General features: G+C 47.1%; 8 protein-coding genes across 8 annotated transcripts; 4 read left to right on the forward strand and 4 right to left on the reverse strand.

The window, feature by feature from the left end:
• Positions 1-13: 13 nt before the first annotated feature.
• Positions 14-5172, forward strand: F4813DRAFT_104450 (exocyst complex component Sec3-domain-containing protein). Its single transcript, XM_049238424.1, has 4 exons — positions 14-414; positions 505-2495; positions 2545-3659; positions 3714-5172. The coding sequence occupies exons 1-4, from the start codon at positions 288-290 to the stop codon at positions 4636-4638; spliced, it is 4158 nt and encodes a 1385-aa protein (XP_049104258.1). The 5' UTR covers positions 14-287; the 3' UTR covers positions 4639-5172.
• A 2996-nt stretch (positions 5173-8168) lies between these two features.
• On the forward strand, positions 8169-10123 carry F4813DRAFT_104464 (amidohydrolase). Its single transcript, XM_049238425.1, has 2 exons — positions 8169-9520; positions 9591-10123. Exons 1-2 carry the CDS (start codon positions 8307-8309, stop codon positions 10033-10035), a joined length of 1659 nt encoding a protein of 552 aa, XP_049104259.1. The 5' UTR covers positions 8169-8306; the 3' UTR covers positions 10036-10123.
• Positions 10124-10295: 172 nt separating this feature from the next.
• F4813DRAFT_344079 (DUF1295-domain-containing protein) lies at positions 10296-11868 on the forward strand. The gene is made up of 3 exons (XM_049241617.1): positions 10296-11004; positions 11147-11480; positions 11541-11868. The coding sequence occupies exons 1-3, from the start codon at positions 10593-10595 to the stop codon at positions 11833-11835; spliced, it is 1041 nt and encodes a 346-aa protein (XP_049104260.1). The 5' UTR covers positions 10296-10592; the 3' UTR covers positions 11836-11868.
• A 73-nt stretch (positions 11869-11941) lies between these two features.
• Positions 11942-13375, reverse strand: F4813DRAFT_104473 (inositol phosphatase). Its single transcript, XM_049238426.1, has 3 exons — positions 13077-13375; positions 12233-13014; positions 11942-12178 (listed from the first exon to the last, which is right to left on the reverse strand). Exons 1-3 carry the CDS (start codon positions 13205-13207, stop codon positions 12048-12050), a joined length of 1044 nt encoding a protein of 347 aa, XP_049104261.1. The 5' UTR covers positions 13208-13375; the 3' UTR covers positions 11942-12047.
• A 2773-nt stretch (positions 13376-16148) lies between these two features.
• Positions 16149-18688, reverse strand: F4813DRAFT_344090 (alpha/beta-hydrolase). Its single transcript, XM_049241618.1, has one exon. The coding sequence runs from the start codon at positions 18467-18469 to the stop codon at positions 16463-16465; it is 2007 nt and encodes a 668-aa protein (XP_049104262.1). The 5' UTR covers positions 18470-18688; the 3' UTR covers positions 16149-16462.
• A 463-nt stretch (positions 18689-19151) lies between these two features.
• F4813DRAFT_344091 (uncharacterized protein) lies at positions 19152-21331 on the forward strand. The gene is made up of 2 exons (XM_049241619.1): positions 19152-20543; positions 20603-21331. The coding sequence occupies exons 1-2, from the start codon at positions 19250-19252 to the stop codon at positions 21046-21048; spliced, it is 1740 nt and encodes a 579-aa protein (XP_049104263.1). The 5' UTR covers positions 19152-19249; the 3' UTR covers positions 21049-21331.
• A 788-nt stretch (positions 21332-22119) lies between these two features.
• On the reverse strand, positions 22120-24866 carry F4813DRAFT_344092 (glycoside hydrolase family 47 protein). The gene is made up of 3 exons (XM_049241620.1): positions 24104-24866; positions 23870-24051; positions 22120-23817 (listed from the first exon to the last, which is right to left on the reverse strand). Exons 1-3 carry the CDS (start codon positions 24295-24297, stop codon positions 22628-22630), a joined length of 1566 nt encoding a protein of 521 aa, XP_049104264.1. The 5' UTR covers positions 24298-24866; the 3' UTR covers positions 22120-22627.
• Positions 24867-25911: 1045 nt separating this feature from the next.
• On the reverse strand, positions 25912-27846 carry F4813DRAFT_344093 (restriction endonuclease type II-like protein). The gene has a single exon (XM_049241621.1). The coding sequence runs from the start codon at positions 27814-27816 to the stop codon at positions 26599-26601; it is 1218 nt and encodes a 405-aa protein (XP_049104265.1). The 5' UTR covers positions 27817-27846; the 3' UTR covers positions 25912-26598.
• Between the last annotated feature and the right edge of the window lie 32 nt (positions 27847-27878).

The following is a 27878-nucleotide window of genomic DNA, read 5'->3' on the forward strand; positions in this document are numbered from 1 at the left end:
ACTAAATTGTACACAGTACATCATCAAACGTTCCCTTCATTAAGCATTACCCCATAACTCGACTATCCTTCTATCACCACCACCATCGCGCTTGTTAAAGTCGACCTTTAATCCTAGAGACCTACCCACAGGCTGAACTAGCTAGGTATTCCGCAAGCTTGGTCACAATAACTCGCGCTGTCGCTCATTGAGATACTGAACGGACTCGAAAATGGTCCCTGAACCTCGGCGAACCGTCCTCGGCCATCTATATTCATGAATTCGTCAGACGATATACTCCGTCAACCATGGATTACCAGCGCCAAAACGGCGGTCCCGGCTTTGGCCGTGACTCTAACAGAGCTGAACGATTTGAGGACGAAAAGAGGCGCATTGTGGAAAGCTGCTTCAACAAGAAGGATGTTGATGGGTCAAGTAAGATTGCCCTCGGTGTTTTTGTGTTGCCTATTGCTTGTGTTCTACCCAACCGTACCAGGCGCTGACGTATATTGTGCGCCCGTGTAGTACTCGAAACATATATTACCCATATTAGGATAATTGAGTATTCTTCCCACCCTTCCTCGCCTCCTCCGCCCGAAGCACGATCGCAGTCCGACAAACCTCGAGTCATCATTGTGGCAGTGCGGAAGTCAGGCCGGGTTCGCATGCACAAGTCCAAAGAGAATATAAATGGCACATTCTCCATTGGAAAGACCTGGGACTTAAAAGATCTCAGTGCTATCGAGTCCTTTACTTCCTCAAATTGCGATCCCCAGAAACGAGAATGGGCTGGCGAGACTGGGTTTGTCGTTAATGTCGGGAAGCCTTACTACTGGCAGGCCCAAGCCGACAAGGAGAAGAAGTTTTTTATTGCTAGTCTTATCAAGATCTATGGGAAGTACACCGGCGGTAGCATACCAGAGTTGAAAGGCTTCGACTCCCGCGAACTAGAACAAGTCTTAGGGTCACGAAGGCCGCCACCAGGCCGAGTACCTGCTTCAGAATCGAGTCCCTCATTGCGAACTGTCCCTACCCCTACGCCTCCCCCTTCAAGGCCAATTGCCACCCCCCCACGAATGGAACCTAAAATTTCAAGACCTGATCCCGTACAATCTCAACCCAATATTGCACCTATTCAGAATAATCTTCCTCCGACAGCCGCCATTAGCGGAATCCAACCCTTCCGCCCTAATCAACCTCCTAGTTCGCCTGCGCGTAAGCTAGCTTCTTCTAACGGAACTTCTTCGCCAGCGCCAGCGCCGTCACTCGGCGCAGACTCCGCTCGCACAGGGAGCCAAACTGCCGCTTTACGTAGACTAGCTGGCAATAATAAGAGTCAAGAATCCATAGCAGCTTCTATCTCCACAACGAGAAGTGATGATACTTCAAGCATACCGCCGCGATCAAGAGGGGGGTTGGCTGGACCTGGTGCCTTTGGTAGATTCGGTGATCCTTCTGGGTCAATTTCACAAGTGGACTTACCCGACAGGAAAAGACCGCCAATGGATCCGACGAGGCCGAAGGAAACCACAGATGATGATCTTGTACCAGCACCATTAATGAGCCAGGCCATGCGAAGGGAACCACCGCCAAGAAATACGGATCGAATGTCGCCCCGAAAGAATTCTGCCGACAGCAGGATGGAGACTAGCTTTCCCGCAGTAAAGCAAACACCAGTACCGGAGCCTATTCCTGATGATTCCTCGAGTCCAGTAGATAGGAAAAATAGCATGGCATCTACATCTGGATCGGTTGTCGAAAATAAAGCACCCGGATCACCGTCTACCAGTTCACCAGTGGACGAGGAGACCCGTCCGGGATTAGGGCCTATGATTAAGCCAAAGTCTCAACGTGATCTGGCTGGGGCCCTGTGGAAAGCGGCTTCGGCAGCAGCAGCATTTAAACCGCGGCCTGGCGGAGCTGGAGAGCGATTACGCGAAATGCGAAGCAAGACCAACCTCAATGGTCCAGACGGAATAACGAGCGTTGTCCCGGCACCGCCACGACCAGAACCCAAGCCAGGAACTCCCAAACCTCTAGACTTTGAGAAGAAGCTCATTGATAAAGCTTCCTTCGTCCCTGAAGTGAAGGTTACAGTGCCTAATTCCAGCCGGCCGGCCAGTTTACAAGCTTCCGCTAAAGAAAATCGGAGGAAGAGTCTAGAGGCAGCTCGTCAGCAGGAAGCCTCTCGACGCTTAACTGTAGCCGGTAATGATACAAAATACTTATCTGCTCTCGGTGTGGATACGAACCTATTCCTTGATAAGACCTCTGAATTTGCCAGGTGGCTAGACCACTTTGGTTGGGTGCCTGGTGAACAAATGCGAGGTCGTAATTTTGAGGAGATGAAACTTGATATAGATCGGGAGCTTAATAAAGCTCAAGCTGGAGGTTGGGTCGTCCGATTTCAAGAAGAGGATGATCGAGTGGAGGCAATTAAAAAGGGTCTTGACGTTTCCATCGCGGAGTGCGACGAACTCGACAACTTACTAACTTTATACAGTGTAGAATTATCTGTGAGTGTGAACCCACGCACCTAAATGAGTCTCACTAATCGCCGTATAGACATTATCCGATGATATCGCGTACATAGAAGCGCAAGGCCAGGGTCTACAAGTACAAGCAGCAAATCAAAAACTACTTAGGAAAGAGTTGGAGTCTCTGCTTGACACATGTGCCATCACCTCTGATGACCTGCAAGCCCTTACAATAGCACCCCTCGAGACGACCTCAGGTCTTGAAGAGGTCGAGACAGCGCTTGTTACCTTGTACAAGGCGATGATGAAGATTGACTCCTCTGCCGCAGGATCAGAGCTTCGAAAGAGCGAGGATGCAGGACAAAATTCTACCCTCAATACTGACTACGGCAAAATGCGTATCGTCCAGGAGAAAAAAGAGATGTACCGTTCAGAAAGCGTAGCATTTCTCCAAAGGTTCAGTGCTTTCATGTCCCGACAATTTGATAAAGCAGCCCAGGAAATCCGGTCGGCCGTAGATGGAGCTTTGTCCAAAAAGATCGATCCCGGACACCACGACATCGGGCGGGACTTGCTTTGGCGATATAGTCCTCTGATACTCTACGCTAGGGAGGTAAACCTTGAAGGCTGGAATAAATGCTTACAGGCATACCAAGAGAAGAATCTCCCACTCTACAAATCGAGATTCAGGGATATACTCGATTCGTGGAAGCGAAACGCTAGGAAACCTTCGGGCGACGAGGCAGAGCTTCTCTTCACTGCTGAAATTGAGAGACAGCAGGAAGGCACAATGGCAACCGCCAGAAAGATCACCGTGAAACGAAGCCAGACTCTGGCTAGGAGCTTGCGGGGTCCCCTTGGTGACGGTAGTAAGACGAACCTTGACAAAATTTCAGATGGTCGTAACCTACCGTATGAAGTGTTTGCAGGAGTGATGGATGACCTTGTGCCCCTTATCGAGGTCGAGCAAAACTTCATCGTTGATTTTTTCCACGCAACCACTTTAGAGACGGCTGATTTCCCTGATCTTGTGGCTGCGTCAAAACCACGAGATCGGCGAGGTGGTGATCTGAAGCGACACAGGCTGATGGAGCCTGACCGGGAATTGGCTAGGAGAGTAACAAGAGCCATGGAAGCAATATTCTCATTCCTGGAGCAAGAATTGCAGAATACGATCGACTGGGTGCTATCGCAGGATCCATTGTAAGTGCAAATATTTATGTTGCTTTGAAATGACCATAGCTAATTCCAAAACAGACAAGGAGTCGGCATTCTCTCAATACTCGAGCACAAGCACTTAGAAATAACGCACTCTAATCAAGATTTCTTGAACAACGTGTTGCAAAAGCTTCACAGCAATCTCGAGTCGCGTTTCACAAAATTCGTGGAGGGGCAGATTCGTGCAATCGAGGATACGAAGGTTAAAATTAAGAAGCGCAAGGGTGTAATCTCCTTCATGCGAGTCTTCCCTCATTTCTCGAATGCTGTGGAAATGATGCTTTTGACAGTTGATACGAATTCTTCTGTTAGAAAAACTGTAGACAGAGAGTACGACCGTATCATCAAGACTATGTTCGATTCCCTTAAGGTTATTGCTCGCGAGAACCCCTCCACTCTCACAAATAGCGGAGCCGATCCAGAGGACAAGGAAGCGCTGAACTACCATATCCTCCTTATCGAGAATATGAACCACTTCCTTGAGGAGCTCGATACTCACGGTTTGGAGATACTTGAAGACTGGAAAGAAGCTGCGGCAAGCGAAATGAGCGAGCACATGGGTCTTTACCTCAATGCAATCATGCGCCGACCACTGGGCAAGTTGCTTGAATATCTCGAAAATATCGAAGCGCAACTCGCCACAGGAAAAAACCCGGCAATTATTGCCGCACAACCGAGCAATGCAAGGGGGACGTTCAATAAGATCCTCAGCGGCTACGATGCCCGCGAAGTACGTAAAGGTGTTGAAGCATTACGGAAACGAGTCGAAAAACACTTCGGCGATGCTGACGACCCAAGCTTAAGCCGTGGTCTAGTCAACAGGGTCCTCCGAGAATGCGAGAAATTCTATGGGGAAATCGAGGTTCGGATTTCCACAGCTACAACAACGGTATACGGCGGTGATGTGCTATTTGAATGGCCTCGCGCCGATGTAAAGAGTGCTTTCGCCACCACCGGTCGGTAGGTCGGACCGAGTGACTGGAAGCACACATCTTCTCTCGGGCGCAAGTCAACAAGCAGCGGACGGTCCCGTATTATAACATCGATGGATGGTTGGCATGATGGGAGTTCGGTTGGTAGTACATATTCACGATAATTGTATAAGATGACTGATTCATCCATGCGTGACCCTGCCGCGTGTTGCAGGAAAATTGCAGACTTAGGTGTACGAATAGTTACCTATATACCTGGATCCTTCACTGCCAGCAATTAGGTTAAAGAAATATATCTATTCCTATCTCTTCTAATTCCCTCGTATCAATCTCAAATTTTATATCGTATAAGCTTCGACTTGATATGGCAATTGTAGCCACTAGGAACAATACAATCCAAGTCTATCATTGGAAATGATAGATAGGTAGCTACCTAGCCATATTAAAGACAATAACTCGTAACAGGTAGTGACCTGGGGGTCTATATATTGAAAGAAAATGTAAGCCTGGTGCCCTAGTATTTAGGATTCTGCTCTACATCGGCGATGAAATTTCGCAAGCAGCTGATAATAAACTGTCTTAATATAACAATAGTCGGGCACCTATATTTCTAAAATCACCATATCTCCAACGCTAAAAGGTGCCTCACGCCTCATTACCGCACCACCTAACTTCTTTATGAGAGCATAGGTTAGTCTACTATTACGCAAGCCATGTATTCTGTTCGTGAATGTGTGAGAAGAGTTCAATGAAGGACATGATAGTTTATACTGGGTCTTCTATGCCCCTAGCATCAGAAGTCTATAGTGACGTTTAATACGTCGTATAACCCCCCCCTCCCTAGAACGCCAAAACAATTTCTACAACGTTGCTTCTTCTTTAGGGTTTATCGATTACTTCGATATCAACACTCTCCTACCCCCTTTCTCCCGTCCCGAATATGAGAGGTAGGTCAGAGCTATGATATTCCAAGGCGTGGGGTTTTAGTAATGGACTGTAGTGCCACTAACTAGGAACACGCCATCAGTAATCCCTACAATGATTACTAGCTTACTCCTTGTAGGGTCTTCCGCAGCTTTTGCAGGTACTCATATACTTAACAACAGACAGTCCTCTGACATAGCATCATTGATCCGAAACTCCACGATATCTGAGCTGTATATTAACAGCGTCTAGTAAAACCACTGTGGACATGAGGATACGAACTTAGTTGCGCCGAAATTATCGACCGAGTTCTTCAGTGTAAGGGGCAGCCATCAATTTGAGCCTACAGACGCTTCGGCGAGAGGAATACCTAGGCAACATTGGAGTAGTCTTTGCTCACTAAACCGCGTATTGAACCAAATGTAGATTTCACAGTCAAGTAGTCAGCACCTAAGGGCTTTATTTGAGGTAGGCCATTTGGAAGGTTTATATCTTGTTTGATCAAGGATGGCGATCATTCAAAGAAGGCATAATAGATAGAGACGTCATGATCCATATAGATGTTATATTATAGATATCAAATAATCTCTTCGGAAAGATTGTCAGTTATTAGTAAATCTATATATTCACGAATATAGGGTGTAAATAGTAACATTGTAACCGTTAAGCTAGTGAACTTGGCATGGAACCTTTATAATGCTGAATGGCAACTCACATTATCATGACCCTAAACTCTAGGTAATATGGGATATAGTCCTTTACAAGGTAAAATTCCAGCAGATTCATTTATGTCATAACATTAGATGTAGGTGACAATTATTTTCCTGGATATATGTATATGACTTTCCATAGTTACTAACCCCTTTATGCCCCTGATTTCTCCCTAGGCCGATATCGCTCCGACTTAGCTTAGCTCTCGGACTTGGTCTCCATGTAAACATATGGTAGTCTTTGAATGTTTAACCCATACGCGAGATAAAGACTTATTGAAATGTGGGATCTCGAGTGGGTTTTAAGCGTCTTTGTCATCTATATATAGGTAGGCAATCGAATATTACTTAACAATTCTCTTGATTGTAATAACAACCTTAACTATAGACAGCTTATAACACCACAGTAGACAAGCCTTAATCTACATAAATCATCGAGATGTAGCAGCGGTTTCCTACAGATGGAGCCAAACTCCTTTGCTAATTCGGTCTTAAAAATAACTTGTGTACTATAGCGGAGCTTGGTGATTATATACAACTATTTTATAAGCGCGGAATGTATCAAACCGATTACAATGCTTTTATCATGTAAAATAATAAGAATAATAATGAATTTGAATGGTTCCATTTGAGTAAATCGATTTTATAGTATAGAACAATTTTGCTTCAAGGCCTTTGATTGGTCGGATTTCGAGATATGTAGGGAGAAAAAAACCCTCACATTCACCGCGGAGCAATTTCCACGTGGATGAGTTCGCGAGCAGTGAATCTATTATGATATTATTTAGTACTATAAATGTTTTTAGATACTAGATTATACATAAAGAGAAAATAAACTAGGATCTTAGCACCTTTTTATGTTGACAACGCTTGCATCTATAGAGTGTGTTAGTATTCGGGCTAGGGGGTTAAGGGGTAAAGGGTGCCGGTTTCTTACGATAAGCGCCTCACGTAATTCATTTCCATCTATATAGTTTAATCTCAATATGAAATATAGCCAATATAAGATCGTCTGATACTACATATTATAGAGAAAAACTCGAAATAGGTGCCGAGGAAGGCGAGTTTGCTTCCTCCATTTGGCTTCTGTGTTAGCGGAGATAGTCCTCTTATCTAATCAAGCCGTCCCGGATTACCCCGGACTAGCCCTGAGCGATACATTCTAAAAAGAACGGAACAATTGTATTCACCATAGTCTGTCTTCCCTACAAAGTCGAGATGCAGCAGTGTAGGAAAATGCAGATGTATCAACGGATAGTATAAGAAGAACCGTGTCTTCGCCTCGTTGACTTGCCGGCTTAACCAATCCTTTGAGTATTTGACCAATGTCTCGTCGATTAACCCTCGCTGCTCTAGATCGTATACATGGGCATTTTCGGCTGGTGTGCTAGCCTTCCCCTTCATGATATACGGCATTTCCACAACATCAGCTACAAACCCAACCGTCGAAGCAAATCGGCTTTCATCTGAAGTTTCAGGTTGAGGACTTGCTCCAAGATGCGTATAAAAGGGGGGATTGTCAGGTATATTAATAAGAAACGGCCTTGACTAACTCGGGGATGGCCTCCGTAGATGCGAAAGCTACCCAAGTCAACTATAAGCAAAGCCGGCTTTCCCAGGTCACTGCAGCTAAGAAAAGACTTTGTGGCATCTTAGCGGTTGCAGGTAAACCTTCTCTGCACGTTCGGACCTGCCGTATTGTCTAAGTTTTGACGATCCTGGTGGAAAGGTCGAGACGGACATGATGTCCATAGGATCCACTGCCTTTAAAATAGGGATAATACAACTATACACACACTCTAGGCGTCTCGCTATATTTCGTATGTATAGACGTGCAGGGGCTAAAGGACTAGGTAGACTACCAAGCTCCTGGATCGGACAGCTTTTCTAGCTGACCCCCAGCTGACTTAAACTGAATTGGTGGATCACGCGGGGCGCCTTTCTACGAATGCCTCGGAAAGAGGCTCTCTACACTGATAATTCCTGTGGTGGTAGGATTCTGACTTATTTCTAAGTTCTAAGCAATACCCTTGGTCACATTTCATCTGCGCTTTGAAAAGCATCCAATGGTTATCTCAATGGCACAATCCAAAGGCCATCTTTTCGTTGGCGGGAAAGTGTTCCTGCACGCCAAGAAACCGGGGCTCGAGACGGAGCCTCAATTTGGGAATGCAATTTACATACGCGACGGAGTCATTGAGCACGTTGGTTTGGAGGAGGATGACGCTATTTCCCAGTCCCGAGCTGCCGGTGCTATCATACACAATCTAAATGGTCGAACTGTTCTGCCGGGCTTTATTGATGGTCACATTCACTTGCTAAGACTAGGACAATCACTGAGCAAAGTTGGGCTAGACCACTGTGAGAACTTGGACGATATTCGCAAGGCTATCAGGGATTACGCAGTTGCAAATCCCAATGAGCCGCGTATTCTCTGTAAAGGATGGATGAGATATATGTCAAAACCGCTAGCAAGTCTAGTCGATGACTTAGACCCTCGGCCCATCTATGTAGATTCTAAGGACCTTCACACAACCTGGTGTAGCACCTCTGCTCTCAAGGAAATCGATGCGAATAATCTAGCAGATCCTGAAGGGGGCAAAATCGAACGTGATTCGGATGGAAACCCTACGGGAGCTTTCGAGGAGGCCGCTGTCTTCACTATTATTTGGCCTTTCCTTGCCTCAGTTGCGACTAAGAACGACCGCGAGGACTGGATCCGGGCTGCAGTGCAGACATATAACAAGTCTGGTTATACCGGGGCAATAGACATGGCAATGGAAGAACAAGCATGGACTACTCTTCTCGACATGCGCGAAGAACAGCGAGAACGACCATTGCCATTCCGGCTTGCGGCTTACTGGCTTATGGCTCCTTCAAGCTCGGAAGCCGACTGTCTTTCCCAGGTTGACCGGGCTATCGAGGTGCACAAGCAGCTCAGCGCCGATGAGTCGCCAGACCTCCACGTCGTCGGTATCAAGATCATCTGCGACGGCATCATCGATGCCTGCACCGCTTATATGTCCGAGCCTTATCTGAAAGGAGCCGACGCTACGAAACATATCACCGGCGAGCCGTTCTGGAATCCCGAGATACTCAATGCGGTTGTGCGCAAAGCTGATGCCGCGGGTTTGCAGGTCGCGCTTCATGCTATCGGAGACGCTGCTATCACAATGGCTGTTGACGCCCTGTCTACGTGCTCTCCGAAGAATCGTCACCGTATGGAACATCTCGAGCTCGCATCTGCCCGGGATGCCAAACGCCTCGGTGAATTTGAAATGTTAGTTTTCCCCCGAGTTCATCTACAATTGTTTTATAGTCGATTGTATACCTACTTACTCTATCTACAGCACCGCTTCGATCCAGCCTGTACACGCTGACCCATGGATCCTCCGGGCGTGGCCAGATCTTCTAGGTCACCGCTGCGAGCGCGCTTTCCCTTACCGGGAGTTCTCAGACGGCGGCGCACCGCTCGCTCTCGGCAGCGACAGTCCGACATCACCGTGGGATATCATGGGGAACGTGTACGTTGCGAGTACGAGGAAGTCTTACAGAAACACGCAATACGAGAATGTGGTCAACTACAACTTCCGCCTCGGCGTATGCGAGTCCGTAGTTGCTGCGAGTTATGGGTCGGCTAGAAGTGTGTTCTGGGATGAACGGCTAGGTAGTCTAGAGCCGGGCAAGGTGGCGGATTTTACGATATGGGATATGGACTGGGATAAGGAGAGGCTTCTTGGGGCTGCGGTGAAGGAAACGTGGTTGAATGGCGAACAGGTCTGGGGTGGAGAGTAAAACATAAATATATCGTGATTTAATGTAGAAGCTATCTAGAAGCTCAATTCTTAAAACTGATAGATTAATAAGTCCGTAATACGATATGAGTTAAATAGGCTTATAAGTTATAACCGCTTCATACACATCATAGCCGATGAATACGTAGATGTATATGCGACCGCCAATCAGCACTCACTACTCAAGATGAAGGCTATAATTAACCCTCAATATCTAGCCTGTAAAGGCCAAACCTGGAGCCATCGTGTTAACGATTTGACTAAGACATCGGGTGTTTAAAAGCATGTTGCGGTAATATCGATACGATAAAATAGAATAATAAAAGTCCCCTGACCTAGGTTAGGGGCTCATAAGATCCCAATAAGAATCATTTAACAAGACGATCAAGACTCAAGAGTGGGGGCTGCCACACCGACTCCCAATAGACAAAGCATTCTCTTTTCCTACGGCTGAGAATGCCATCTACGTCACCACAAAGTCGTGACATATTTGACTCTTTAAAGCAATAATACCTACCTAGGTATATATAGCGTTTATCAAAGTTAGGTACCTGGGTCATGTCTGTCTATCATACCTGGTCCCCAATTCATACCCCTGACCCGACCATCTTCACGATGGCATCAAGCATGCTACACAAATTCCTCCACTTAACCAACTTCCGGAGCCCCTTCCTGCGCACCGTCGGTCCCAGCGTCGCAGCAGCCTTTGCGTTGCAGACAGCGGTAGCAATCCCGTCAATCGCCGCCCAAAGCGAGCGTTTCTACGACGTTTCCGGCTCCGCGACGTTCCTGACCGTCTCCCTGCTGAGCTTGTACCTTCCCAGCCTCCGTGCGCGCGCCGCCGCATCGCTGGCCGGTGCCCCGAAGCCGCCGTTACCAAGCCTGTTAAGTCCGCTTACCACCGCGACCGCCGGCTTCCATTGGCGCCAGGTAGCGCTGAGCGCCGCCGTGGTCTTTTGGTCGGTTAGATGTGCGTAATCCTGTTCTTTTACCTACCTTTATACCTTGATAAATGTATATATACGACATCAATGTTAGACAGATAGATAGATATAATTCAAGGTTCTATGTTACGTGAGAGGGCTGCGTTATTAACAGACACCCCTCCATAGTGGGCACGTACCTCTTCGGCCGCGTCCTCCACCAAGGCCACGACTCCCGCTTCGACACGCTCCGGGGGTCGCCGGGGAAGTTCGCTGGCGCCTGGTTCGGCCAGGCGACGTGGGTATCGCTGTGTCTAGCGCCCGTGGTAGCCGTCAACGCGGTCGCGCCCGCGGCGCTCGCTGCGGTGCCGCTGCGGGTAACCGATGTCTTGGGCTTGGCGCTGTTTGCCGGCGGGTTCGCGCTCGAGATCGTTGCTGATCGGCAGAAGGGTGAGTGGCTGCGCCGCCGCAAGGAGAAACTGCATGATGAGTTGTTCATGACGAAGGGTCTGTGGAGTCGGAGGTAAGTGTTTCTGCAAGGAGTTATGATGTGAAGGGTTGTGAGAAGCTGATGAGCGAGTAGCCAGTACCCAAATTACTTGGGAGAATGTACGCTGTGGACGGGTATAGCTATCACAGCTGCTGGTGTCTTGGTGGCACGTCCAGTTCAGGTTGGACTTGGGTTTTCAGGTGGTTTGATGGGCAAGCTCCTGGTCTTGGCGGCATCGTGTGTGAGCCCGGCGTTTGTAACCTCTTTGCTGTTGAAAGTGTCGGGCGTGCCGTTGAGTGAGAAGAAGTATGATGCCAAGTACGGCCATCGTAAAGACTATCAGGAGTGGAAGCGAAATACGCCCAAGTTCTTCCCCAAGTTATACTAAGGTGTTATGACAATATATATGTATTATATTTGTAATATGATTGGTTTTTTTTAATGTTACTTGCGTGCCACTTGAATAATTTCTTGGATCATATCCTCATCGTAAATTAGATTGGTATTCATTACGAACCGCCCAATATTCTAATGCTCATTGCCTCAGCGCCAAACCAGTTTGAAAGGCCCAATATCCAACAGCAGCCCATTTGATTTAAATCACTTGTAAAATGACTTGACCTTCTCGACTTCGTCGTAACTACCCAAATAGATACCCGATCGATCGTGGATGTGTTCCGGGACGACTTCAAGCATACGTCTCATCTTGCTGTCTACGGCTTGGCCACCGGCTAAGGAATAATCAGTATAGGTATGAAAACGACACAAGAGTCATCACCACTTACCATTTTCAAAAACCATAGCCATAGGTGCGCATTCGTATAGAATCCGCAGCTTACCCTTAGGACTCTTCTTATCGGCAGGGTAAGCGAAGATACCACCGTACAGCAGCGTTCGATACGCGTCAGCCACCATACTACCAATATATCTAGCGCTATAGGGCTTTCCGCTATCCTGGGGATATTTGAGAGAGTTGAAGTACTCCTTGGTATGGTCCTCCCAGTAGAGAGAGTTACCCTCGTTGACGGAGTAAATGGCTCTCTGCTTGGGGATTCGCATGTCCGGGTGTGTTAAGATGAACTCGCCGAAGGAATTATCTAGCGTGAAGCCGTTGACAGTGCCGCCCTTCATTGTGATGACGAGTTGGGCAGACGCGCCGTACATGGTGAATCCAGCAGCAAGAAGTTCCGTTCCGGGCTTCAGAATATCCTCCTTTGTCCCCATGGAACTTTCGGCTAACTTGTGAACACCGAAGATCGTTCCAACCGAGACACCAGCATCCAAGTTGGAGCTTCCGTCGATAGGATCGCAGGCTACGGCGTACCGAGCTCCGGTCTGATCTTTAAAGTAGATTACCTCTTCTTCCTCTTCCGATACTAGCAATGCACACTTCCCCGACGATTTCATAGCTGCTATGAAAAGGTCATTTCCGATGACGTCAAGCTTCTTCTGGTCGTCGCCAGTCGCATTGGATTGGCCGGCGAGGCCTGTCAAGTTTACTAGTGTGGCTCGGCGAATATAATGGGAGATGGCCTTGAAGGAGAATTGCAGAGCATGGCATAATAATCTGATGGAATATTGAATTAGCAATAGTTGATTTATTGGTTCCTGGGTAAGGTGGGAATATACGTGAAATCTCCAGTTGCCTCTTTGTGTTTGGTCTGCTCTTCCGTAAGGAAACGAGTTAATGTCACAATGTTTGTGTTTACAGTAGCCGTCTCGGCTGGTGGCACGTCATTGCCGTTACTGTTCGACGCCATTATGCTTAAAAGAGGCTGGCAAGATCTAAAATTAAGTCGAGGGGTGAGAGGTAGTTAGGGAGGAAGAGAGGGAGGCACAAAAGGGGCCTGATAGGATTTACTTGGGGTAAGTCAGGTAGGTAGGTAGGTAGGTACCAATTACGGAGGAATGGAGAGAAGAGAATCTTGGAGTAATGGGGAAACTGGGTTGATGAGGATGGGACTTGATAGGATTTGATATGATTTAATAGGTTAGACTCCGACAAGTTATCGTGAGAAAGGTTCAACGAGAATTTGGTGTTGCTCAGAAATATATGCCGAGGGATATTAGGAACCTTAGAAGTTTATAAAGCATCTAATGCGTCTTTGTCATTCTTCACACTGTTCTCATTTCCAATGTATTGTTACTGGTTACTGGTTACTGGTTACTGGTTTGCTCGGTGCTGCGGGTAACAACAGCACGATGACATACGGCATCATCCCGAGCAGACTGGCAGACCGCCATGCAGTCATTCTAGACCCCAGGACCCAGAGCCCCCCCAGTCCCCATACACCGGCCAAGGGGAAATGTGGACTGGGCAATAGTGTAGCCGGGTAGATTCTAAAAAAGAGGATTTTTCGGGTCGTGGTGTTTAAGCCGCCATCGATTATACCGAGGCGGGAGATGCGGAAGATGCCGGTAAGCTCGGCCCTTAAACGTCACCAAACGCCAGCACTTTGATTTATTATTTTGATTCGCGTGGCGTGAGCTGCCGGGCTGAGATGAGCCCCTCTGATTCGTTCGAATATTTCCATGTGACACGGTAAGGTTTCCGTTACTGGCGGTTATTTACTACATGTACCTAGGCTACCTCCTAGGTACCTAGGTACCTAAGGTATGTACATGTAGGTAGAAAGACCTTGACCGCGGAATGAGGTAGTACAAGTATTGCATTATGTACGTGCTTCCAGACGTACCCAGAAATAATCCGAGTTAGTTGAGATAGTGAGGTAACACAGAAAAATTGACATCCCTATGATGTAGATGAGGGGTAGGGAACAGGGAGAGCTTTCAGAGCTAAGATCACCAAGGCCGAAAGAGGGGCAGCTCTTGGTATCGGTCATACGTAGCTCCGGCTCCAGGATTTCTACAGGTACTTGGACGGGGTTTGTTTGATCCGATCTTCTCGGATTATTAATTTCCCCTGTCCCGGCGCGCTTTCACCAGGCACGCCCCACTTAGTTTGAAGCTTGGAAGCTAGAAATAATTTTTTCCTTCCTCCAACCATCGTCAACTCTTCCTTCCTAACAACATCACCCAGATGATATTTCCAGGATTAAAATGTAAGTACACAGAAATCCCTTCTATTCATCTTTCATTGATGACAAGTTGTAAACCGCAAACTAGAGTCTTTGACCTACGGGAATGAAACTGTTTTTACACGTCAGTCTGAGGATAGATTTGGATCTCAATTTTTTCATGAACCCATCTGGAGTTTCATTGTGCTAACGCGATCCCAGGTAATTCACCCTCTCTCACGGTATAGATTGGGTCTGTCACGATTGAGCTCGAACAAAGCCTCACAGGTAAGCTTCCTTCTTTACACTGTCCTCCACATTACCAAAATGATGATTCTTCTATGCATTCGCATAGCTGGAAATTACCGTCCGAAGCTTATGCTCTTGACGAAAAAAACTGGCTGTTGTCTGATATATATTTCCTCCATCTCGATTTCGCGAACCCTGACTTTTACATGGTTACTAATATCGCGTACAGTTGGTTCGATTGACTGATCGCCAAATGGTATGCAAATTTTCAACTCGATATTATATCCTTAAATGATGAAGCGGCACTGGGCTCCGAATTATTATTACATGAGTCGATACGCCATTTGTGGCAGGCCTAGAAAACCTAGCCCACTGATCACTATACCCTCATTTCAGCCGATCCAATCTCGCACCGAGCATGTCGGCTAATATGGGATCTCCGAAACAGTATTCCTCTATCAATATCCGTTCTACGACTTAGTATTCGATGGCCAACTGGGAATATTGGTTATCATTGTCTTACGGCAACGAACACAAACTTTAACTTCGTGATATTTACTGCCAAGGTGAACAATATTTTTCTTTCGGCATATCAAAAACACCCTACCTGATGAGCACAGATGACGAGTCTGATTCGGGTTACCGTTGTAGACAACCTAATTACTACCATTCATGCATTTTCTGAACTCTTGTTTTTGTATCGCTATTATCATTTATTGTATAGTCAACACATTCTGACTTTCAGTTACAGGTGCAATGTCTCCAGTCCTACAGCTTCGGTTAGTACACTCTCAAAACTTAAAAGACGACATACTGCTGCAATATGATGATCCGACTAAAACAATTGACAAGCATATGTCAGAGCTTTACGGCGTTGATGACTCCGGTCATGTCTGACTGCAGCAGATGGAATTTTTTCACTCTCACTCAAGCATTGCTCTGGGCTAACTTGTTGAAGTGATAGTATCTACTGAATGCTGCTCGGAGTGGCCTTTTTGTCTTATGCTTGGCTAATAAAGGTAAGAGGTTAGATTTCTTATTACTACAAACCCTATAATGATGAACCAATAATTTCACGACGGTCAACATAGCTCGACAGCATTGATGATATTGCCTTTGACAAGGCTGTGGATCTGATATAGGATTTCAAACTTTATTGTTTACCCGCCATTTAGAATCAAGCTAACCGATTCTCTAGTGCTAGCTAATGCTCTGATAAATAATATGCGGGCATATTGCCGCTTCGGCTAATATACTGTGAGTATCAACAGGTAAGTGATATAGAGCAGTGTTCGATTTCTTTAGCTGTCCCAGATTGTTCAGAAAGCTGGCATAGTGTAGAGGAACACATCATATATATGATTTCCACCAAACGTGTAATCAGAATAGTTAATAGTAATATTAAAAGTTGATGAAGTATTGCTCTTTTATCTATACAAAGTGAACATTTAAAAGCGTTGCAAGTAGATGGAGGAATTGGGTTATGCCGTCTATATATTAAAATTATCACTAAATATTCAAATGCGGTAGACAGTCAACTTTGATAAGAGGTAAGCCATATGCGTATGATATGATCTCTTGTTTGATTTTAAACCATGTTAGCTACGCCGACGAAGCTTAATAGATTATTTTAACATCAAGAATTCATTGCTCGGGTATGGGTATCTAGTATAATGATTCGGGCCAAGGTGGAAGATTCCAATAATAAATAAATATGCTGTGCAAAGTACTGTATAAGGCGAGTTAATTTTATGAACCAACCAGTATGGCAATAACAACGCCGCCGCCGACAACTAACCCCAAGTCAATACTAGGCCCCACCCTTGACATGGCTACACTCGATGGCGTTGCAGTAGCCGTAAACAAGCCGGTGAGTTGAGTTGTAGTTGTCGAGGGATCGGCGACAGCAGAGGCTGGCGGTGTCGTCACCGTTGGGCCTGTTTGTACAATGCCATTGACAACGAAACCATCACCGTTTAAAATAGCGCTCCGCTGCTCTTCATCACAACTACCAGGCACGTCGCGAAGCCAGCAGGTTGGTGACGGGGCAGCGGGGAGATCGAGAGCGCTGTTGGCCTCGGTGGAGCCCGTGGTGTTATAGGTAGAAAGGTCGATGTTTTCTCCCGTGGACACGCTGTCGCCACGGATGACCCGCGCGAATATCTCGAAAGCCGTGGCTGGCTGATAAGCTGGTACGGAGTGACCTGCTTGGTACACGCGGCTGAATGAGAGATTGCCGAACTGTCGCACTGCGCCGCCGACGTAGCTGTCGTTGACGATGATAGGCGCGTATCCAGCGGACGCGAAGGCTGATTCATAGCCTGTTACGGACGAGGCGAGCGCCAGGGATACTGCCTCGCCGCCCAGCCAGTTGCAAATATAATCTCGGTCGCCGTATATCAAGCCTACGCGAACACCTGCGTTGAGGAGTGAGGCTAGCTTGGGTACCATTGCCTCGCGCTCGTAGTCCCCAGTGGAAGCGAAGGCTGCGGCAACCTGGCTATTTGTCTCCGTGTAATTAAGGCGCGTGCCGATGGCCTTTTGGAAGATTGGCGTGTTCACGTACTCTAGATATCGCCGAGGAGGGAATGAATCGGGTAAAGGCACTGCGATATCATAGAGGCTACGACCGGCATCCGAGTAAGGCAGCATGACGTTGTTGGTGCAGTTATTGTAAGCGGACTCGCAGATGTAGTTCACGTCTGAGACCGAACCGCTATTATTCGGGTCTTTGCTGGCAACTGCGGCCCGACATTGATTGATCAGATCGCGACATCCACCGTCGGTGTAGAAGCTAGCATTGGCCATTTTCGCTCTAACGGAGTTGATGGCAGGAAAACCGTAGGGATTGTTAATTGCCATGGTGGGATAATACGGTGCTTGGATCAGGTCGTCGACACAGCCGTTTACAATACCAAGTGAGACAAGGCGAATCTCTACCGATGTGCTGTTTGAAACAGTCCCGTTGCCTCGAACGGTGTTCATCTGTTTCCATTTCTGCGCAAACGCGGGGCCGTACTTCCCTCCGTAGCTTTCCGAAAATAGATTCACGCCTAAGATGTTGTCCTTTGGAGGGTTCAATTCCGGGAAAGCCCCTAAAAACCCCTGGAGCATATGCCATATGGCGATAGCTGCTGTCTCGGTTGTGTTAGCCGTATGGTTGGCATTCATAGAACTGAATGTGCCGTCTAGATATGCGTTCGGCGGTAGCGAATCCGGTCTCTTGTCAGGCGGGATATAGATTTCGTTGGTGAGCAAGTCGATAGAACCTTTCGTAGGGACATCATAGGAAAACCCAACCTGGTTGGGCTGGTCTATAAATAACATATTCGACGCCCTATCCCAACCCCATTCCCGGGCTATAGTGGTGAACTTGTCGGTGCCATTATCAACTACCTCGCAAGGGCCGTTCTCTGTAAAGAAACCGAACATAGAACTCGACCCCGGGCCGCCATTGAGCCAGATGGTTAAGCTGGAGTTGGCTTGCTTGTCCCGCGCCCCAACGAACCAAAAGAAAGTATTAGTAGGGAAATCACCCGGGAGGCTCACCCAGCCAGTATACTGCGTTTGCGACTCGAATGCGGTGTTACAGGCTCCATGAGGTACTTTATAGCTGATCTTGATATTAGGGTCGATCGGCGAGGAAATAGTTGTAAGATTCAGGTCTTGGGACGTGTAATTTGGAAATTGGCCATTGACGAGGCGAAATAGTTTTATAGCAGCAACTAGAACTGCATTGGCGCAGTTCAATCGCATTATCACCGTCTGACGGTCGTCATTCTTGGTCGCAATTGGCTTCCAGGCCGAAGAATATAGGATGGAAGGTTACGAGAACCAAAACGAGGCAAAATTAGCAATAAAAGGCAAATAGGTAGTCGGGTAAGAAGTTATAGCCAGGTTAATGTCTTAAAATTCAAGGTGTGAACTGATATATGAGGTACCTAAGGTATGGTACAATACAAATGAAGATTGAAGTGGGCAAGTTTGCGATTGTGGGCTCCTGTGGGATCATGTGGAGATTGAAGCGGACCCGTAAATCGATCTAAGCCCCATATCACGCTACCTTAGGTACCTAGGTACATACATAGCGTCGGGTACCTTGCATTAGATATCCCCCGATTACTCGATGGCATTGCATAGGTACATAGGTATATAAATAATACTTCATTTATGCAACCCCTAGTGAAAAGGGGTATAAATGCTTAGTTAAAGTCATTCGAGTTTTTAGGTCCAAAAGACTTCTTATAAGTCAGTATGAGAAAATGTCGATCAGTTAGGATTCATTTTCGAGTAGATATCTCATAGCCTATAATGCCTATAATGTGATAAAATCCAATCACATGTAAGAGGAATAGCACGGTTCGCGTCGTAATATATGCATCAAGCCCAGAGCATACTAGCTTTCAGCTCAGCTGGGGCTGAACTTGACCCCAGTTGGCACAATATGATAGAAAATTCATTATATTCTCTTTTCTGGGTATATTTGTTATTTATGAGCAAATCCTTCTTATTCCATTCATCAGAAAGGGCGCCAAAATGTCTTCGACAGGCTCAGGCTACTCGGCCGTTGACATCATCACGTTTATTGGTATTCCCTTAGCCGTCCTTGGTGTATTGCCTATCTTATACAACACCGTCGCGACGCTAGCCGCCCTATCTAAGATTAAGCGCATGCTTAGACACGGTCGCTTAACAGCATTAACACGCAGCGATGTGGTGAATCGAGTAATCGAGGTGGAACTACCGCGATATGCCGTCACGCCATGTGATCGCTTTGAAGAGACGGAGCTATACTGGAGGCCTTCTCGGCAACCTAGCTCTATCCCCGGCGGATCGTGGACTACTTTCAACTGGCAGACTCGCGCTATCGGAGCTAAGACTCAGCGGGTGGAATACGCGGACCAACTTCGACAGCCACAGGTCGACGTAGCCTTTGACAAACTTATCGCATATTTGCTCGATCTAGGTGCCATCCCTGATGCGCACGGCTGGAAACTATTGCGCTCGACGGGACTATGGACTCCCATGGGTTGCTCGTTGATGAAGTCACCTGATGGGCAGCATGAGGCTTTGACCATCGCTCCTCTGGACGATTCCGATGGACATCTATCTCTTAAGGCGAATTGGTCATCGCATTGGACAACTCGGGATTTCTCTTCTTTACCCCCTTATTGGATAAGACTTCCACCACCGCCTCCGCCAGAACCATCCGAGATTACCGGAGCTGTTGGTCCCGAAGAAACGCCTTCTTCAGCTCAGGGAGGGGATGAAGAAGGTGATATAGAAAAGGCCCGGGAGAAAGGGCATAGTAGCTTACACAAAGAATCTCTCGACTCGATTCAGAGGCAAGCTGAGAAAAACTCTAGAACAACCATAACATGCCAGATATCTGTTGAAGGCCTAATCTCTGCGAAGAGTCAGGATGAAGCCGTAATATCGTCTATAAATCTACAAAATCTTTATATTGAACACCTTCGGATCCGCCCTGGCAAGACCGATGGTATTTGGTTTTCGAGCGTTGCGACAGCTTATGGGACTACGAGTCAAACCGTGCTATGGAACTACAAAATCCCCGATGAAATCCTCGCCTTTGCCCGGCGGGACAGTCTACCCTGCGGTATACTTGTACTCCTGGGCGTTGTGGACGAGTCGCAGACACCTGAGTGGGCTACCAACTATAACGGACAAGAAGAAGCTCGAGATCTATTCTTTAGACGCAGTGCCGACCAGCGTGCCGCCGTCATGGCGGAATCGAAGATGACCCCTCCTGAGAGGGAAATTGCTGCCGGAGAGCGGATGCAGAGGGAGATGAACCAGAGATTGCAAGATAGTAAGTAATCATAACAGCTTAGGATAGTTAAAGGCGATGCTTATCTTACTCGTTAACAGTGCGCGACCGTTCAAGGCTTGAGAACCAGCGTCGCGAAGTGCGTACCTCCGAGGCCCTGCAAAGCCCAAAGTGGGACACGAAGCTTGTAGCCGAGCATAATCTGCACTGGCTCAAGCAGAACCAGGAGTGTGCGATCGCCAGTGATGTTAACATCAGCGCCAACCTAACACTCAGGGACGTGGTGGGCTCGGTACTACATCGGATGATCCTCGATGGCCAATTCGCCTCGTCGATCTGCAAGATGCTCGATCTGTGGAAATCATGGGCAGATAACGGCGGCATGAGGAGGTCCGATTTAGAAGCATTGCGCGACGATCAAGTGGTATTTGCCTTGGCTAGTCTGCTAGTTGCTCTGGTCAAGGATACCTCCACGGCACATGAGGGCACGCTGTCGTTGGATTTGCAGGAATGTCTGCGGATGTGGAAGATTGTGAGACTAGGATGAAATCTACCAGGGTTTGTCTACACTTGCTATCTATCTTATTGATATCCATTTAAAGCATGCTATCTTAGGTGTGGAGACATTCATATAATATTTGATCTATGTTGGGATCAATATTCTAGCCGGAATGTTGCAGCGACCTGGATTTAATAAAACAGGAACCTAAGTAGGTAGACAGGAGCGAAAGATTTATCCCGAGGTTTAGAACCTGAAGAGCAACATCACCTTAGGTACCTAGGTATATATCTACTTTACGTATGTAAATACCATCTGGAACCTTGGTCACATAATGATTGCCCCTACGTTCTCCTATTCCAATATCAATACACTTGATTTCGTGCATGGCTTAACCTAATGACTTTCAAAGCAAAACTTTCTATGATGATATAGCTAGTTGTCTTGATTTACAAGTTTTCCTCACGTCTCTAGTTGTTGATATCATCTAAGATGAAGAGGGAAACTTTAGTCATAAAAAGGTCGCGAATAGTTTTGAAGGGATGAAGCTTAGATCGATAGATGATTGCTATGATGCTCCATTTCAGAACCATTAGCACATCTACTAATATTCTCCCTTACATATGGATTTCTCCTCACAGAGATAGCGATGATCTAAGGTATACTTATATGATAATAAGTTGATGTTCATGTATAAGCCCTTACGTCGGAACGTTATAACCCTAAGTATGGGGATACATTCAACTTATATTACGCTGTGTCACCATAACTTGAAAACATATGTCTCTCTTCAAACTTGCTATAGCTCTAGCTCTTCGACCTCGTACGCTGGCACCATTGCAGTTACTGTGTGGTCTACGAAGCTAGGCTTGCCTGAATCTTACAGAGAAGAAAGTCAAAGGTTACTTAATAGATAGGTTTTACTATCTGTTTAAAATAGGTAATACGGCTACCTACCTCCTAAGAAGAACAGTTTGGTAATTGTCTTGATGGTTTGCTCTTCGAATTCCCAGCCACGCCGATTAGTTTACATCCCTCGCCGCCAATCTCCATTTCGCATTTCGCATTTGCAACCCGGACCCGCTTCTTTCCATTTCATTATTTTTAGAAGCAATACGCCCGAGGGACAAACAAGCCTTGTATCCATGTAGTACGTTACTTCATCGGAAGCTGGTCGGAATGTTGTTGTGAATAGCTCCGAGGGCACAGTACAGCCGTGTCTCGGCTCCTAGCATGAGACTTGGTGGCACATGCCAGACGGTGCCGCCAATAGTGCAGATACATTAGGAGACAGGAATTCCAACTTACTAATACGAGTAAATAAGCTGAGTTGTTTTCTGTGCCTCCATATATGATATTATAGGTATGATTGTGATCGATGCGTCGCTATGGAATGAATAATACGGAGAATAGTGACACGGCGTCGAGGTGCTATTGCATTCAGCCGCACAAGGTATTGAAAACTGGATGGTATATTGCCTAAATGTAGGCCTCGAAAGTACCCCTAAATATATACAAGAACTGATCAACCAACGCCGACCCAATGCAAGACTAATTAATCCCTGACTGCTACTACTGAATACTCATATACACATGCTTCTTGGTCTGCCCAATTCTACATGTGAGTCTAGATTGGTTTACCCTTGACTAGGACAGGGTGCGCCTCCGTGTTGAAAACCCACGTGTTGTCGTGGCCAGCATTGACCTGCCACGCCGCGTCGTCCGCCTGGATCAAGTAGCTGTACTTCAGGACCTCGGCGAACCAGAAGCTCTCCTGGAAATCGTCGAATCCACCGCCGCCTTCGACATTCACGTTATCGATGGAGCTGTATCCAACACCTGCGCTGCATGTCTTGTTGATGTTCTGGAACGCCTCCCAAGCCCAGTCCTGGTACTTGGTGTCTCCAGTCGCGCGGTACGCGTAGTAGAAGCTTTCGATGACCTCGGGCCGCAGCACGTAGCTCGCGCCGCCGGATGGGATCCAGAAGCCAGCAGTCTCATAAAAGCTGGCAGATTCCTGTGGGGGCGGGCCATTGTTACTAGCATTGGTTGCTACCTTGCTATCTTGCCAGTAGAAAACCTCCGGTCCAATACCGGTGACGGTCGCGAGGTAGGTCTCGTGACACGCATTCACAAGGTCGAGTCCGAATTTGACGTACTTATCACTATCGAGGGTCAAGCCACCGAGAATAAAGCTGCCTCCGTCGAAGCACGCAAGATGAGTTGACACGAAGTCAAGCTGGTCGTATCCACTATAGGCAGCAAGGAATGTCAAATCGGGGCGAGTGGTCGGGGTAGATGCTAGGTACTCGATGCTGGAGTCGACGGCAGCAATCCATCGGTCCTTGTAAACGCCGAAACGGTCTTGGTCGTAGACATACATCTTGATGAGATACTCGTAGAATGAATCCGTACCGCCATTCCAGCCGCCGCTGGAGTCTGCGAAGGTTCCATCGGAAACTTTGACATCGGTTCCAATCAATCCAGGATACGGCTCGCCTACTTCCGGGTTGCGTACGTTGAGAAGGTAGTCCTCAGCGACCTGTGTTAACTTTGCATATTTATCATCTCCCGTGATATCACTCAAGCGAGTCCACTCAAGTACCAAAGTTCCAATGGTGGCAATACCGTTGGTGGTATCACTACCGACGTGATACCCGTCTGAGCTGTAGATCAGCGTGTTTATGGGAACTCCGCTGGGGGTATCGAAAGCCACGCTGAGAATTTCAGCTAGATTAATTGCTTGCTCAAGAATCTTGTCAACGGACGACTGGTCCTTTGCGTATTGTTTTAGAGGACCATTCAGAAAATCGTATGCTTGTGTATAGTTAGCTAATTGTTATGTTGAGGGCGGTTCTCGCTGGCTTACCTGAGAGGAGACCGCCCAAGTAGCGAATAGTAGTTTCAAATACGGAAACACTTTCTGAGCCGGGAGCAGTGGCGTTAAAGTTAATGGACTGGATATGGTCTACAATAGCGTTGACCACATCTCCATTTCCCATCACGAGGGCCGTAGAAATGGCATCAACCGCGCTGGCTCCCCATCCATTTCTGTCACTTCAGTCAGTCCACGCTCAAAAACAGCTTTAAGATATTCACATACCGATCATTTTGGTATGTCTTTGAGATAGGCCTCAAGGTATCGTTAGGGAACGCGTATTGGTAGTAGCCGTCCCAAGAACGCTGGAACGCCGCCTTAACAGCATCAGCTCTGTCAGGATGAGACACGTATGAAGGCTGGGCTATGGCATAAGAGGCACTGCCTAGAAAGGCGAGAGCCTTTTTAGTGTTCACCATAGTCGTGTGATGTGCGATAAGTCCAACTATTTCTAAATATGACGAGAACACGAGAGAATGAGCCTGCCGACTAAGCCAAGGGGGTTAAATGGCTGACAGCAGGAATGAGGAAAGGAGATAAGAAGAGGGAATATAGGCGAGTCTTATACTAAGTCTGAGCATTGCGGTATGTGAACTACTTAGACATGGGGCCTCGGGGTTTTGACAATTTGCTACAGAAGGCGAATGTCTGTCACCTGCATAGGCCATATCTACTAGGTTAACTAAATCAGCAGCTGGAGGGACTGAGGGACCAAGAGCTTGGGCGGAAGGTAACTCATAATTCGACTGCAACAACAGGGGTATATCATGCCTGTAGATTATGCCTGTACGTTACGTATGTGTGTGGATGTTGATGTGAGGGTATGTGGCTTGGTAACATAAACCAACACCACGATCAGCCAACCTAAGCTTGCAGTCTTATCAATATGTATCAATATGGACCGAGCGGTGTCTTTGCGGCTCGCAAGTTTATTGGGGTCGGGGGGTCAAATCTCTAGTGCCATCCAACAAGACAGGGAGGTTCAAGCACGCTCGGCATGCAAGCTCAGGCTTTCTGCAATGCTACTTTGATGATCACAGACTAGAAGCACGAGGATGCCAGGTCTCACTCAAAATGGGCCATGTGGCACAGACTGAACATCACGAATATGTTACCCCGAATACTTAGTAGCTCATATGATAGAGCGCTTAGACAGTGCCCTAATTAGGTAGAGCTAGAAGTCCGTCCGGCGAGGAAGGGAGAGAAACGTTACCAGTTAAAATCCCAGGTCGATAATCACTTACTAGTACCCGTATTCTGGGCAAATAGTCGAGATGGCGGATACTTGATAATTAAGAAAACGTGTGACCTTCCGAAAGGGGCAACGGATCTGCAGGTCCAAGAGATGTCGCCTAGGAAGCAGGATTAGGGAAGAGGATAACGGGCCGTAAATAATATTATGGTAAAGAGGTGGAGATTTCAGGTTTAATGTCTTGTGACCAAGACACAAGCAAAATCTGCTTGATGAATTACTAAGGCAAGGTTGGACGGGAAATATCATACTATTGCATTTTGTGATGGGGGGTTTGTCTTTTTGTCTTAGACTAGGAATTTATGCTGAGGAACCAGTGCTAGGAACGTGTATAAGCGGAAGATTAAATTAAGATTTTTAACTATGTCTGCGCTATGAGGTCAGCGCATGTCTCCTGTAATTAATAGGGCATAGACGAAGGCGTCTAGCCTAGGGAAGCTACCTAGGGCTACTGAGTTAGTGCTTGATGTTGGCAAGTATGTGCCTACCTAATGTACAAAGGCAACACCTCTCCCCCGCGCTATTTAGCGCCTCCACTAAACTAACCCCAACTATTTTAATTAAGCTCCGGTACCTACCTTACCCCAAAACTAAAGATTAGTATCGGCATTTCGTAGGCAAAATTTGGTCGAGGTAAGAATTAACTCACCTCTTATCTAAGCTGACGTGCGGGGAACCCATGCGAAAGGGAGAAAAGGGGGTACAAACCGCCGAAATTAAAGATTCGGATTCTCGCAGGTACCGATCGATGATGGGCTCATCCACATACATATATAGATAGGTAGGTACACTAGGTACCTACCCATACATGGCCGCATTTCATCGTGGAACTCCACCTATGTACGCGTAGCTGTTGTACATATATCGTATATGCACTATAGAGTGAACCAACATATATCTAACTTAGATACCTAAGGTGTATTATACATATGTAGTTTTGATGCAGGATCTTTTCTAATCCGATTCGTGGTTGACTTGACGTGCTACTTGTAATAATTTAACCCTGGATCTGCTGCTGCGAAGCTATTCCACAACATCATATTTTAAACCCGGAGAATATCCAAGGGATCTTTGAGAAATTGTCCGCGGAATTTACCTAGGAATGCGTATGTGCATAATTCCTACGAGGATCTCCCAAGCTAAAGACAAACCTGAATTGCAGCTAGACCGCCTCGACTAATATTCCCTGGGAAAATCCGCCAAGCAAACCCCACTGGCGCCTTGCGTTATTAGTATATGTAGCTCTTGGACTTCAAGGTGATTGGTTACACTGGACGATATATGACCTGACCGGAATCATATGGGAATATGCACATGCTCTTCCTTACTGTGATACCTTCTCATGAACGCCATTGCTTTCTGCTAGGCTATTCAAGTCGCACCCTCGCATCTAAGAGATAGCACTGCTCGGGACGCTCCGAGCGTTAGGCCTAGCCCACCCAAACTAGGCAGGTATCATCATCATACCTTATCCCTTATCCCTGAGCTTTGCGAGTGCCGCGGCTATTCCCTCGCTCAGTTTGTCTTCCTCGTGTGCTTTTGAGGTCGAGCTAGACGGCTGCTCCTGTACCATTGTCTTCTTAGATTCTTCAATGGCCGCCGCCAGCATTACTTCCTCATCATACTCATCTATAGCAGCATCTCGACTTTGGTGGTCCTGCTTAGGCTCCGAGGGCGGTTTACCTTGTGGTTCTGTAGTAGCACTGCCTCGAGATAGATGTGCTGATACACGAGGCATATCCCTCAATGGCACTCGACTCAACGGAATAGCTTTGTCGGCAGCGCTGTTGCTCTCGTCAACAAGGCGTCTCTTAGCTGCGTGTTGAACTCGGAACGGCTCTTCCACAACGCTGCACCATCTTTTGACTTTCTTCTCTCCCCAGCCGCCAATAATAGCAACCTGCTCGGGATCGGCATTGATTGCGTTCTTCAGACTACCAAATGCGCTGACAAGAGAAATAGCATCGGCTTTGTTGATCCCTCTAGGTACCGTGACAAACTCGACGAGCTTCTCGGCGTAACCCGTAGCTTGCTGCCCCTTAATAGCGCTGAAATTCGCGTGCTCGTAAGACTTGTATAATTCGAGGTATCTCGCGGCCTCAGCAGCGGACCAGCAAAGAATTATGGTGACGTTATTGATTAATGAGGTCTTAGAGAGTTCGCGCAAGGAATCTTCGTGGTTAGGTATATCGACCATAGTTAAGAGGATGCGCAGATTGTATTTCCCCTGTAGATTGCGAATTCGGGTATAAATGTATTCGGGATGTAACCGATGATACTTGAGGCTTAAAAATAGGGCACATGTTGTTAACCCTAGCCCATAATCGGCGGGAATATCACTGTACTCCCATGCCACTGAACGTAGGGATGCTAGTACGGGGTTCCCTTTTTGGCGCGGGGATACTAGAATTGAAGAACCGGATGAGCGCTGTGGGAGAGCTTGAGGTGTCGGTTGAACAATCTTAGGCGTAGCCGAGTTAGAGGCCGGTGGTGGTTTGTCTAAACGTTGAGGCGTCGGCTGCTGTATCCTTTGAGGAGTTGGCTGTTGGATTCTTTGGGGAACGGGTTGCTGAACACGGTTCGTAGTGGGTTGGGATTTAGCCTGACTAGAGTTGCTTCCAGCTGCAGAAGAGGCTAAAGCAGATAAAAAATCTGCGTCGGCACCGAAGTCATCATCGTCGTCCATTTTCGCAATATGTAAGGAGGAAACTCGTAGGCCAGCAATTGACGGACAAGATATGCAGGCAC

The sequence above is a fragment of the Daldinia decipiens genome (assembly GCF_022478715.1).
Source record: "Daldinia decipiens strain CBS 113046 unplaced genomic scaffold F4813scaffold_2, whole genome shotgun sequence".
Lineage (NCBI taxonomy): Eukaryota > Fungi > Ascomycota > Sordariomycetes > Xylariales > Hypoxylaceae > Daldinia > Daldinia decipiens.

What these genes read in the sequence shown, in the direction of transcription:
- F4813DRAFT_104450 (XM_049238424.1), top strand. Translation starts at nt 288, where the DNA reads ATGGATTACCAGCGCCAAAACGGCGGTCCCGGCTTTGGCCGTGACTCT. An exon ending in GAAGGATGTTGATGGGTCAA is followed by an intron (nt 415 to 504) that starts GTAAGATTGCCC and finishes GCGCCCGTGTAG; the next exon opens with TACTCGAAACATATATTACC. An exon ending in GTGCTATCGCAGGATCCATT is followed by an intron (nt 3,660 to 3,713) that starts GTAAGTGCAAAT and finishes ATTCCAAAACAG; the next exon opens with ACAAGGAGTCGGCATTCTCT.
- F4813DRAFT_104464 (XM_049238425.1), top strand. Translation starts at nt 8,307, where the DNA reads ATGGTTATCTCAATGGCACAATCCAAAGGCCATCTTTTCGTTGGCGGG. An exon ending in CGCCTCGGTGAATTTGAAAT is followed by an intron (nt 9,521 to 9,590) that starts GTTAGTTTTCCC and finishes CTCTATCTACAG; the next exon opens with CACCGCTTCGATCCAGCCTG.
- F4813DRAFT_344079 (XM_049241617.1), top strand. Translation starts at nt 10,593, where the DNA reads ATGTCTGTCTATCATACCTGGTCCCCAATTCATACCCCTGACCCGACC. An exon ending in GGTCTTTTGGTCGGTTAGAT is followed by an intron (nt 11,005 to 11,146) that starts GTGCGTAATCCT and finishes ACCCCTCCATAG; the next exon opens with TGGGCACGTACCTCTTCGGC. An exon ending in AAGGGTCTGTGGAGTCGGAG is followed by an intron (nt 11,481 to 11,540) that starts GTAAGTGTTTCT and finishes ATGAGCGAGTAG; the next exon opens with CCAGTACCCAAATTACTTGG.
- F4813DRAFT_104473 (XM_049238426.1), bottom strand. Translation starts at nt 13,207, where the DNA reads ATGGCGTCGAACAGTAACGGCAATGACGTGCCACCAGCCGAGACGGCT. An exon ending in GAGGCAACTGGAGATTTCAC is followed by an intron (nt 13,015 to 13,076) that starts GTATATTCCCAC and finishes ATATTCCATCAG; the next exon opens with ATTATTATGCCATGCTCTGC. An exon ending in GGCTATGGTTTTTGAAAATG is followed by an intron (nt 12,179 to 12,232) that starts GTAAGTGGTGAT and finishes ATTATTCCTTAG; the next exon opens with CCGGTGGCCAAGCCGTAGAC.
- F4813DRAFT_344090 (XM_049241618.1), bottom strand. Translation starts at nt 18,469, where the DNA reads ATGCGATTGAACTGCGCCAATGCAGTTCTAGTTGCTGCTATAAAACTA.
- F4813DRAFT_344091 (XM_049241619.1), top strand. Translation starts at nt 19,250, where the DNA reads ATGTCTTCGACAGGCTCAGGCTACTCGGCCGTTGACATCATCACGTTT. An exon ending in GAACCAGAGATTGCAAGATA is followed by an intron (nt 20,544 to 20,602) that starts GTAAGTAATCAT and finishes ACTCGTTAACAG; the next exon opens with TGCGCGACCGTTCAAGGCTT.
- F4813DRAFT_344092 (XM_049241620.1), bottom strand. Translation starts at nt 24,297, where the DNA reads ATGGTGAACACTAAAAAGGCTCTCGCCTTTCTAGGCAGTGCCTCTTAT. An exon ending in AAGACATACCAAAATGATCG is followed by an intron (nt 24,052 to 24,103) that starts GTATGTGAATAT and finishes CTGAAGTGACAG; the next exon opens with AAATGGATGGGGAGCCAGCG. An exon ending in CTTGGGCGGTCTCCTCTCAG is followed by an intron (nt 23,818 to 23,869) that starts GTAAGCCAGCGA and finishes ACTATACACAAG; the next exon opens with CATACGATTTTCTGAATGGT.
- F4813DRAFT_344093 (XM_049241621.1), bottom strand. Translation starts at nt 27,816, where the DNA reads ATGGACGACGATGATGACTTCGGTGCCGACGCAGATTTTTTATCTGCT.